The 12,121-nt window shown below is 49.4% G+C and overlaps 1 protein-coding gene across 1 annotated transcript; it reads right to left on the reverse strand.

Annotated features, from left to right (window-relative positions):
- Window positions 1–1,973: 1,973 nt before the first annotated feature.
- SYCE1L (synaptonemal complex central element protein 1 like) lies at window positions 1,974–11,615 on the reverse strand (the record flags this gene model as incomplete). Its single annotated transcript, XM_080645219.1, has 11 exons — window positions 1,974–2,051; window positions 2,224–2,308; window positions 2,535–2,622; window positions 2,713–2,782; window positions 5,122–5,185; window positions 6,824–6,948; window positions 7,362–7,429; window positions 7,738–7,812; window positions 7,977–8,036; window positions 9,659–9,718; window positions 11,597–11,615. The coding sequence occupies 11 exons, from the start codon at window positions 11,613–11,615 to the stop codon at window positions 1,974–1,976; spliced, it is 792 nt and encodes a 263-aa protein (XP_080501345.1).
- Window positions 11,616–12,121: the final 506 nt, after the last annotated feature.

Raw genomic sequence — 12,121 nt, forward strand, 5'->3', positions numbered from 1 at the left:
TGCAGATCCTTGTGTGTGTGCCCTGTGGACATGCCTGTCCATCTCAGAGTCAGTCCAGTCTGGGAGAGACAATCCCACACACCAGCTGTCTCCTGTACTGAGCTGCATCCACAGAGAGGCTATGTAGCATATCTAGGGGTTCAGAGGAGGTTTCTGGAGGAGTGGGGAGTTGGTCAGGAGTATAATAAGTTCTGTGCAGTTGGTAAGACCATTTTACAAACTTGGTGATTGAGTTTGGGAGGCATTGAACAATTGCCTGAGGTCACACTCAGCCAGTGAGCCAGGATTTAAATCCTGGGAGAAAAGTGATTATGTCTGTGGAATATCAGGCTATCCTCATTTGTGTGACACAGAGAGGATAATGAAGAAGACACTAAAGTTTTCTGGAGGCTCGCCTACAGCAGGTGTGCAGTGTCAGTGGGGCAGGAGATTGGAATTAAAGCCAAGGTTTTATGCTTCCTGGGCCTCATCCGTGCACCTGGGGAAATAATAGCAACAATGGTGAGACCCAACATTTACTATGGGCTTACTGTCTACACTTACTGCCACAATCTTCCTCATCTCTAAATCCGGAATAACAAGAATAGTAATGAGAATAATAAACAATAAGTACCATTTATTGAGCATTTATTGCATAAAAACCTCTGTTCTAAGAGAAACACACACCTTGGAGTTCTTCATCTGAGCCTGGTAATAACAACAACAATAATAATAAATGGTAAGAACCATTTATTAAACACTTAATGGACTATAAAACCCTGTTCTAAGTGACTCACACAGCTCAGTTTTCCTCAGTGAAGCTTGGGCATAATGAATCTTCATAAGTGAAATCTTCAAACATTTACTGAGTGTTTGCTGAGTGCCAGGTCCTATTCCCAGAACTCTATTCAGACTAGATAGACAAGGCCCAACTTGGCTGGGTCGCCAGCAAGCCTTCCATATCATCTCCTTCCTCTTCACCTCATTGTGTTCCTCCTCCACATTGGCCTCCAGAGGCTCCCCAAGCTCACTAAGCTCAGTCCCCCCCCACAGCCTCTGCATGCGCCATTCCCCCTGCCCATGCACAGTTCCCCAGATACCTGCAGGACCCACTCCACTTGCCCACTCCCCTTCCTACTCAGACACCACTTACTCAGCGAGGCCTTCCCTGACCACGTCGATTAAAACCCGGGACCCGCAATAGTACTTATTGCTGCTACAAAAGAGGCATCCAGCAAATGCTTGTTTAATCAGTACATGCTTACAAAGTGGCAGCGGCCTGGTGCAAGGTGCCTTTTGGAATTGGCTTCCTCCCTCCCTCTCCGCCCCCTCTGCCCCCCTCAGCTTCCTGAATAGCTGACATACTTACAGCCCAGCTAAGTAAGGGAGGGCAGAAGCCCCAAGGAGACCTGAGGAAAAGCACCGCAGATGAGGGCTCTGCAACATAAAGGCTCTGAGATAACAGCGTGCTTGGAGAAGGGTGGAAAGCTAGAACTAACGTGTGCGGGGGAGCCCAGGTAGGCGGCAGGTCTCAGAGGCCCAAGAGGTCAGTCAGCAGGAGTCTGTGGAGAATGCAGGGACTCTCGGATTTTATGCTGAAACACAGGAATCCGACACGACCTGATGTGGGTTTTTAACACGTTTCCTCTTGTTCGTGTTGGCAAAACCGACTGTTCAGGAATACGAGATGCCGTGGTGGAGATGGGGCGGACTTGACACCCCCTTATTCACTGAGCTGCTCAGGAACCTTCAGAGTTGAGCTGGTGAGAGCGCCCGCCAGGCCTGGGGGCGGAGTCCGACCGAGGCCCCGCCCATGGCGCATGGAGCCCCGCCCCTGTGTCGGCCCCGCCCCTCTCCACCCCCCACCCCCCACCCCCCACCCCCGCCCCGTGACTCCTGGAGCACAGACTCAGGCCTGAGGTGAAGGACCATCTAAATCATTGCCTTTATTTCTCGGCGGGCCTTGAAGTTGGGGATTGGTGGGTCCCACTGGTCTAGGGAGACCACAGGGCCAGCTCCACCAGCGGTTCCAGGTCCTCCTCCTGGCGGGCGCACAGGGACTCCGGATCGGGCTGCCAGAAGGAAGAGTCAGGCTGTCAAGCCCATGACTGCCTTTGCCCCGTCACCATCAGCACCCAGGGGTGCCCTGCTCCCCACAGAACCTCCCTCTGAGGGATTCTGGGGACATCCCCGCCCGCTTTGCCTCCCTCTTTGCCCGCCTCGCCTCCATCCTTGGCTCCCTACCTCTCCTTTGTGGGCCCAGTCGTCCTCGGGGCTCTGGGCCTGGGTGGGGACTTTCCCCTCGGATTTCTTCAGCTCCACCTTCAGCCTGCTGAGAAGGGGCAGAGGAGAGAGAGGAGGAGGGAGAAGAGAGCTAGAGTGGAGGGGTCAGGAGGAAACCACTGAGATCCAGTGACCTGAAGAGGCCCAGAGCGCAGGGGCAGGAGCCAAGCCCAGAGCCAGTCCTTCTAGGAGGGTTGGTGCTGGGGAAGGCATTGGCCCATTCCCTTCCTCCCTGCCCCTTCCCCTGCCCAGGGCCTCCTTTCTCCTCTTACGCTTCGTTCACTGCCAGGGCGCCCTCGATCGCAGGCGAGGAGCGCAGCCTCTGCTCCACCCGCTCCAGCTTGGCTCTAGCTAAGTTCTCTGCAGGGGGTGAAGGGTGGGCATCACGGCGGGGTCGGAGCTCCCACTCGCCGTCCCGTCCCTGTCCCCCAGCCCACGTGGGAGTCCCACCTTCAGTGAGCAGCTGCTCCTTGCTGCTCTGCAGCCCGCGGATCTCCCAGGCCAGTCTCCGCTCCAGCACCTGCTGGAGAGAAGGGGCCTGTCTTTGGTCTGTAGTACTGGCCCCCTGCTCCTTCGCGCCCTCAGTAAGTCCTTACTTGAATTAGGTCATTCATTCATTCAACTATTTATTAACTCAAAGTGCAGTTGCTGCTGCAGCTGGGTGCTGGTGGAGACACTTTTCTCGCCAATCGCTCCTGATGTCCCTGTGTACCTCTTAAACCTTAGGTCCTGCCACTCTTCTCGTCCCTCCTGCCCATCCTCGTTTGCTCTTCCCCAAATGTCCAAGGTAGAGTTCAGCCTCAGGGCCTTTATATTGGCCTTTCCTTCTGCCAGGAGCATTTGCACCCATTCCTGCCTGTTTCCTCCCTTACTTCCTTTGTATCTGCATTCGGATGTCACTTGCTGAGGCCTTCCCCAACTGATAGTACACGATCTGTCTTATTTTCTTACTAGAGGCCCAGTGCACGAAATTTGTGCACAGGGTGGGGGGGGGTGTCCCTCAGCCCAGCCTGCACCCTCTCCAATCTGGGACCCCTCGAGGGATGTGCGACTGCCCGTTTAGGCCTGATCCTACTGGGATCAAACCTAAACGGGCAGTTGGACATCCCTCTTACAATCCAGGACTGCTGGATCCCAACCGCTCGCCTGCCTGCCTTCCTGATTGCCCCTAACTGCTTCTGCCTGCCTGCCTGATTACCCCCTAACCACTCCCCTGCCAGCCTGATTGATGCCTAACTGCTCCCCTGCCAGCCTGATTGTCCCTAACTGCCCTCCACTGCAGGCCTGGTCACCCCTAACTGCCCTCCCCTGCAGGCCTGGGTCCACCCCCAACTGCCCTTCCCTGCAGGCCCGGTTGCCACCAACTTCCCTCCTCTGCCAGCTTGGTCACCCCTAACTACCCTCCCCTGCAGGCTTGATCGCCCCCAACTGCCCTCCCTTGCAGGCCTGGCCCCTTGCAACTGCCCTCCCCTGCTGGCCTGATCGCCCACAACTGCCCTCCCCTGCAGGCCTGGGTCCACCCCCAACTGCCCTTCCCTGCAGGCCCGGTTGCCACCAACTTCCCTCCTCTGCCAGCTTGGTCACCCCTAACTACCCTCCCCTGCAGGCTTGATCGCCCCCAACTGCCCTCCCTTGCAGGCCTGGCCCCTTGCAACTGCCCTCCCCTGCTGGCCTGATCGCCCACAACTGCCCTCCCTTGCAGGTCTGGTCCCTCCCAACTGCCCTCCCCTGCTGGCCATCTTGTGGTGGCCATCTTGTGTCCACATGGGGGCAGACATCTTTGACCACATGGGGCAGCCATATTGTGTGGAGTGATGGTCAATTTGCATAATACTTTGATTAGATAGGATTAGATAAGATAGAAGCCTGGTTCATGGGTGGGGGCAGCTGGTTTACCCTGAAGGGTGTCCCGGATCAGAGTGGGGGTTCCCTTGGGGTGTGGGGCAGCCTGGGCGTGGGGCCTGTGGTGGTTTGCAGGCCAGCCACGCCCCCTGGTGACCCAAATGGAGGCCCTGGTATCTGGGATTTATTTATGTTCTATAATTGAAACTTTGTAGCCTTGAGTGGAGGGGAGGCCAAGGCAGGCCAGGGAAGGCAGAAAGCTTGGCTTCCTCCAACGCCGGGGGCAATTCAAGCCTCCTGCTCTCTTCAGCTCCGTGGCTGCCACCATTTTTGTTGGGATTTATTTATCTTCTATAATTGAAACTTTGTAGCCTTGAGTGGAGGCCTGGGCCCACCAGGGCAGGCAGAAAGCTTAGCTTCCTCCATTGCCTGGGAAACCCAAGCCACCCTCCTGCTCTCTGTGGCTGCAGCCATCTTGGTTGGGTTAATTTGCATACTCACTCCTGATTGGCTGGTGGGCGTGGCTTGTGGGTGTAGTGGAGGTACGGTCCATTTGCATTTTACTCTTTTATTAGAGAGGATTTAGAGTATGGGTATGCCTCCCCTTGCCTCAAACCATCCTGGGACCAGCAAACACTTGGCCCTTGGGCTCCCACTGTCTCCTCCTGCCTGGAATGCTGCAGGGTGCATTCAGGGACATTAGTTGAATGAAGGAACAATCTGACCATGGCTTTTTCAGGGTTCCCATTTGCCACTGCAAGGTAAGCACACCCTAGGTGAGCAAGAAAGGAACAGGGTCAGCAATGGTTACTGTGACAGTCTTGGCAATGTGTGGCAGTGGGGGATGGTGAGAGGTGGCCAGATTAAAGGTAAAGCTGAAGGATTGGGTAGATGGGTGAAAAGAAGACCAGAGTCAAGGATTATGCCATGAAGTTGGGCTGGAGCAGATGGACCTGAGCAGCCAGTGGAGACACAGGAGAGGAGAGGCTTTGGTTGGAGGCAATGACGATGGCTCACCTGGAATTCCCAGAGGTCCTTGTGCTGGCCCATTAAATCCTCCAGCTGTTCTTCCATGTGTGACCTAGGGGCCAACACCCAGGAATGAAAGAACACCTACTAGAACTGACACACAGCCTGGATTCCTCACGCACAGGCCTTTAGATCTTTGCCTGGTGCTCCATCTGCTAGGATCCCCTTTCTGGGCTTTATCCTCCAAGCCTTGGTTCCACTAGCTCCTCTCCCAACAAATTTTCCCTGATGCAAACCCCATGCCCACTCCCCACCCAGTGCCACGCCAGGCCCCAGTGGTTACCCCAGCTTCCTCTGTTTACAACTCTCTTCAATCTGGGAGTTATGGATGGAAATTTGATCCATGAACTCCTGCAACATGTGCTTCCAAGGAAGGGAAAGACAACCTCAATCATATTCTCTGAATGATTCCCCCACTCCCTCCTGCAGGAGTGGGAGTTCGGGTTTGTTCGTAACCATCATCATTCCCCTTTCTTCTGTTGATTGAATGTGAAAATTTATGGGCCTCTGTTGAGACTATAATCCTGTCCATCCTGTCCCCCATCAAACCTTGAATTTGGGCCTGAGCAGGAGGTAGATCTGAGCAGTGAGCAGAGACATTGAAACCAAAGAGGAGGGGCTTTGGTTGGAGGAACACTTTGTGAGGGGAGAAGTAGTTTGGTTTCATAGAGTCTAAAGTCCTGCCTTAAAGCCTGCCTCTGCTCTTCTACTGTGATCCTTTTACTGTGTGAGAGGTCTCTGGGTCTTAGTTTACTCATCTGTAAAATGGTGGTAATGCTGGGAGGGTGACATTAGCCTTTAACTCCTTTAATTGTCTTTGTGAGGATTATGTTGATAAATGAACATAAACTGCTTATCAGACTCTGTGTGTGTCGGTGGAGGGGGGGTGGGAGGTAGTTAAGCATTCACACACTATCCATCATCAGGTTTTCCTGCACAATTAAAATCGTGGTGCACCAGGTGTGACAGCTCTGGTCACAGAACAGTTAAGTAAAGGTCCAAATGATGGAGAGATGGATGGATGAATGATTGGCTGGAGAGTTAATTGGATGGGTGAATGGCTGGCTGAAGAGATGATGGCTGGCTGGAGAAATGACCAGTGGAGGGAGATGGCCGGGTGCAGAAATAAAAGGATTACTAGAAGGATAGGGGATGTCTGGGTGGATGGTTGGGTGAAGAAATGAACAGCTAGATGAACAGATAATTGGAAAGATGGAGATAAGATGAATGAATGATTAAATGGATGGAAGATGATTATCTAGAAGACTGGAGAGATACTGTCTGTCTGTCTGTCTGACCGGATGAAGGGTTGGATAGTAGAACAGATCTATTGATGGGTGAATGGGTTAATGGGTGAATGGATGAATGGGAGGCCTAAATGAGCAGATAGATAAACAAATGAATGGATAGCAGAAGATCTGGATAACAAATAGGGGAAAGCTTAGAATAATACCTGTGAATGAAATTTATAAAGAAAGTAGCAAGGAATGATTAAATGAGTGAGTTCATCTTAACACCAATATCTAATATCTAATATCGGAGATGAGCACAGAAGTCTTTTGTCTAGCTGTTGTATATAATAAAAGGGGGAAATGAGGAGTGTGTGTCCAAGATTTATTTTCCCTAGCTTTTGCTCCCCGCTCCTTCATGCTGGGGAATAAGGTGGGCAGAGCTGGGCAGGACCTCTTACCTCTGAGCCTGGCTTTCCTTCTTTTGGCAGTGCAGCTGGAGGATCCTCAGCGCTTCTGTGAAGAGAAGCCAGGAGGGCCATGTGAGAGCTCTTGGGGAGCCAGGCTTGGGTGGAGGTAATGGGCACTGAAGGGCACTAAGAGGACTTGAGTGTTTACTTCAAGTCAGGTGCCAGCCAAGGGAGAGGTCTGAGCAGAGAGGGAAGCAGCCTGACTCAGGTTCCAGTGGGATTCTTCTGGCTTTTGTGGGGTGATGGGGTAGAATAATGAAGACAGAACAGCTGGTAAATACCTTGCTTTTTTCTCAAGACCTCCTCTAGGTGTACTTTCTCTCCATTCACTGGAAAACATAGTAACACTTTGAGCGTCCAAGGAAGGGGCTATATCCCGTGCCCCTGCTGCAACTTCATGCAAAGGGCATGCCCAAGGTCATACAGAAGGTCTGATGCAGCCCCAGGAGAGGGGAGTATGTTCTTGCCACCCTGAACCCATCTCCCACTGGGGACCATCCAGATCCAGCTTCTCCCTGTGGATGCTCACATTCCCTATAAACTCCAAAGGAATAATGACTGCAGGATGCACAATGCTTACACCGAGGAAAGAGATGACTAGAAGTAAATAAATGCACCAAGTCAGATGAAAATAAAGGCCATGGAGAAGCACATCAAGCAGGAGAGTAAGAGTGACAGAGAGAGAAGATGACATCCCATTTCCCATGGGACCATCAAGGTAGACCTGTTGAGTGAAGTTTGAGCTAAGAGCTAAGAGCTAACTTGAGATAGCAAGAAGCAATCTAGATTACACAGCATAAGAGCATTGCAGACAGAGGGAACAGCCCATGCAAAGACCCTGAGGTGCGCACAGGAACACCAGCAGTGTCATGGGATCTCTGGGTCCCTCTTTTGGTCTCACTTACAAGAGTCCAATTCCCTGTGCAGCGTCTCCCAGAGAGCTTGGGTTTCTCCCAATTCCTCATTGGATTTCTTCTTTGCTGAGCCAAAACACAGAAGACACTGTGAATGCAGCCTCTAGCCTGGCTATTCTCTCTGATTATGACACTGCATGCTATCTTCAAGCAACCTGGAGGGGCCTGAATTTTATAGATGAGGAAGGGGAGTCATTCAAAGTCCAGGGCCAGCCTCAGTCCCAGTTTACCATGCTGAAGCTCATTAATCCGGTTAATCAGATCTTCTATCTGTGGCTCCAGGCTTCCCTCTGCAGAAGGAAAGAAAGATTAAATCAGAGAAGGCAGACACCTGGCTGTCCAAGGCAGATGGAGGGTGGGTGGGAGTTGGCATTGTGTCTCTGCTGCTATCATCAACACACATTTATTGAGTGCCTGTTGCATGCTGGGCTCCGTAAGAGGCCCTTTGCAGGGCTTGCGTTCTGGGTGGGAGAGATGGACATTGAACAAAGATATATATCAATGCAGGTGGCCGTAACTGCTGTGAAGGGGAATAAAGTGAAGCAAGGGGTTGGAGAGTGAAAGCGTAGAAGGTGCTTCTTCAGATGTGGAAAGGCCCCAAGTGAAGAAAGGGAAGGGAGCCCTGCAGTTTTGTGGAGGTGTGGGGTGTGGAGAGAGGAACCCTGCCAGGCAGATGGACAAGTGCAGAGAGAGTGAGGCAGATGCCCAAAGTAATGGCTAAGGGGCTGTGTGGCAGGTGTGAATCTAGTAAGCAAGTGGGGAGTAGCAAGAGGCAAGGTGGGGAGAAATGGGGGTGCAGATCACTGAGGGTGTCCAAGGATATGGTGGAGGCTTCTAGCTGTAATTCTGAGCATGGTGGGAGCCATGTGAAGACCACCTGCCTGCCCCACCCTGTTAAAAGCCTGGCAGGGCAGTTGTGACCTCTGTCCTTCCAGACCCTGGTATTGGTCCCATTAGAGAAAATGGAAAAATGCTGCTTTAATTTTGTGAATGGCAGCTTTCAAGTTCTCCACTGACAGGGAGGTCACTGCCTCTTTAGTGTAGCCATCTCTACCTTCTTACAGCCCCATTATCAGTGTTTTGTATGGAGATTTGGCTTCAAGATCAGCAGCACAGAGCTGGGGCAAAAAGCTTCCCAGCCTTTGCTGGGTCTCCAGCCCCAACACTCTGGAGTTAATAAACTCAAGCCCTGGATTTTCCGAGGCCACCAACTCCAGCTCCTGTGACTCCTAGCACAGTGGGTGCTTCCAAGGTGCTAATTATGGCTGACAAAGCTCCTGTCCTGCAATTTCTCTCATGTTAGCCTGGGCAGGAGCCCCGGTGCACTTCCGCAGGAGCCACAGGGTCTGGGGAAGGAGAGGTTCCCTTTTATTAGGAACAGATCAATGCACTGTAGAATTTAACCTGAGGGTGGGCTGCGGATGGGTGTGTCCAAACTCCAATCCAGCTAGAACTTGGCCCAGCCTTGATGTAGAGGGCTCCCAGGCCCCCTTCAACAAGCAAAGCAAGGGCAAAGCTATTTGTATTGCCATTTGTATATAAAAAGGGCAGACAAAGAACACACACCCATGAATGTATTTTTTTTTAATCTCTAGAAAAACACCCAAGAATTTAAAAATAGTCATTGCTGGCCTGTGGGTCAGGGAAACAGATGGCTGGTGTGTGTGTGTGTGTGTGTGTGTGTGTGTGTGTGTGTGTGTGTGTGTCGCCCGCATGCGCGAGCATAGGGTTTTCCATCCCCTTATACTTCTTGAATTTTGAAGCTGTGCTTTTGGTTCAAAGAATAAATTGTGTTAGCAGGAGAGAGTGCCATGGGATAATTCTCCAAGGCTGTGAGTTGAGGGAGCTGGGTTTGAGCCACATGCCTGACTCAAAACCCCAGGGGAGCCTCAGGTACAAGAAGACACACCACCTTTCTGCAGCTTTTTCACCATTGCCAGCAAGTCCTCAGTCTTCAAAGATTTGCTCTGCCCTGCGGAGATGAAAACCAGAATTACAGGATCCAGTGAGAATGAGGGGACTGAGGAAAGTTCCAAGCCTATCTGGGAAGGGAGGAAGGAAGCCCCAGTGGGTTCTTCAGACACCCCTGGGCTGGGGCCCAGGACAGGCTGAGGGCAAGGCTTCCAGCAAGAGCAGGGCCTCTGTAAGACCCGGCCACTTGTCCCTGAGGTTCCTGGTGTGTGCTGGATGAATCATGGACCCTTATGGTCAGCTTCTCCCTGAGGTCAAAGGACACCACAGATCCCTCAATACAACACAGGCATGAGAGGTGAAGCACTTTTGCTGCTGCTTTTCAAAATCAGTAGGAAGTTCTAACCAATGTGATAGGACAGAGAGATTTCATATGAACTATGTAAAATCATTATAGGCCACAATTTGCAAATATTAAAGAATTTATGGGTCTAGGAAATAGTTATTAATGACTGCTAACAATAAAAAAGACAACAGGGTATTATGAGCTTTTTGATGGAGGAACATAACACCACCTATGAAGGATTCTTGCCAACCAAAAAAAAAAGAAAGAAATATTACTAAGGTTTCCATATCTAAATGCCAATTCAAAGGAAGTGCAAAGGGCAGTGAAACATGTTAAGTTGTATCATGGGGATGTGATCAGCATTATAAGACTCTGGCAAACTCCACAAGACAATCTTGTTTCCTCAACAAGTAAATTGCAAAGAAGAAAAAGGGAGAGGGGGAAACTATAATTAAAAGACTTGAGACATATATCAATCAATTGTAATGAATACCTAATTTGGATCTTAATTCAAACACACTTTCACCATATATACTTCTATACATTTAAAAATATATATTTTTAATGGTTTCAGAGAGGAAGGGAGAAGGAGAGAGAGATAGAAACATCAATGATGAGAGAGAATCATTGACTGGCTGCATCCTGCAAGCCCCCCACTGGGGACTGAGCCCCACAACCAAGCATATGCCCGTGACCTCCTGGTTCTTAGGTCGACACTCAACCACTGAGCTATGCCAGCTGGGCCTTCTATACATTTTTAACATGAGCCTCTGTTACTTTTAGAATTACAATAACAATAAAATATCAGAAAAAATACATTGACATCTTAAACTTTTGAAATCAATGATAAAAGGTCAAATCCCAATGACTCACCCCTCTCCAAGGAAAATTGGGCAGATAATATAAAAGGCAGTGCACAAATCACACATGATAGCTAAAAAGCTGTATACAGAAAAGTCTCTTCCCCTTAGGCCCTAATTCCTCAATTTCCCTCCTCAGAAGTCACTGGTGTTACAAGCTTAGAGATGATTCACATGCAAGCATATCGCCACTCTTTCTATATAAGTGGTATCCTATCATAAATGGTGTTCCACAGCTTGTACTTTTCATTTGACAATGTATACTGGTGATCTTTTTAGTATTTTTTAGAGGCTGCCTAGTGGTCCACCGAGTAAATATACCATAATTTAAGAGAGGTCCCTTACTAGTGGATATTTAGGTGGCTTTCCTTCTTTTGCTGTTACAGACAATGGTATACTGACCATCTTTTATTAGTTTTCTTGGGCTGCCAAAACAAAGTACCATAAACTGGGGCTTCCTTTTGTATGTTTATGTGTTCACCTTGAATTCTATCTCTGTGTCCAAAATTCCCACTTCTTATAAGGACACCAGACATTGGGTCAGGGCCCACCCTAATCCAGTATAACCTCAGTAACTAGTCATATCTACAAAGACCAAGTGATGTCACACTTTGAGGTTCCAATCTTCATGAAATTTTGGTGGGGACACAATTGAACCCAGTACACTATCCTAGTACATTCTTCTTTGTGCACACACGGGAGTGTATTACTGGATAAATTCTGAGAAAGCTACCTGCTGGATCAAAGGGCATGTCTACTTTTAAATTTGACTGGTATTACGGAATTGCCCTCCATCTGTTTTTGGCAGGCCCAAAAAAGACTTCTTCCCCATACTCTTACCAGCCAAGTACGTTTTCAACCTCTTTCATTTTTGCCAATCTGATAGACAAAAATAGCAGTTCATCTCAAACTTTCTGGTGGTAAATATCCAAAACTTACTCAACTCCTCTGGATCTGAAATTCCACTTCTAGGAATCTATCTTAAGGAAAAAAATTTAGGATGATGGGCAAGATGTTCATTGTTTCATTGTTTGTAATATTAAAAGATGGAAGAAACCTAAAGATACCTTGGTTGATTATAGCACATTTGTAGGATGAAATTCTTTGCAGCCATTAAAAATCATGTAAAACAGGGGCTCATAACCTGAATTTATTAAATTTTGTTAAAATATTTGGTAGTGTATTCACTCTCTTTACATATTTTTGTCTTGCCTGAAACCTTTTAAGAATTATATGCATTAATTTAATTTTGCATTTG

This window comes from Plecotus auritus (genome assembly GCF_963455305.1).
Source record: "Plecotus auritus genome assembly, chromosome: 10".
In the NCBI taxonomy this organism is placed as follows: domain Eukaryota; kingdom Metazoa; phylum Chordata; class Mammalia; order Chiroptera; family Vespertilionidae; genus Plecotus; species Plecotus auritus.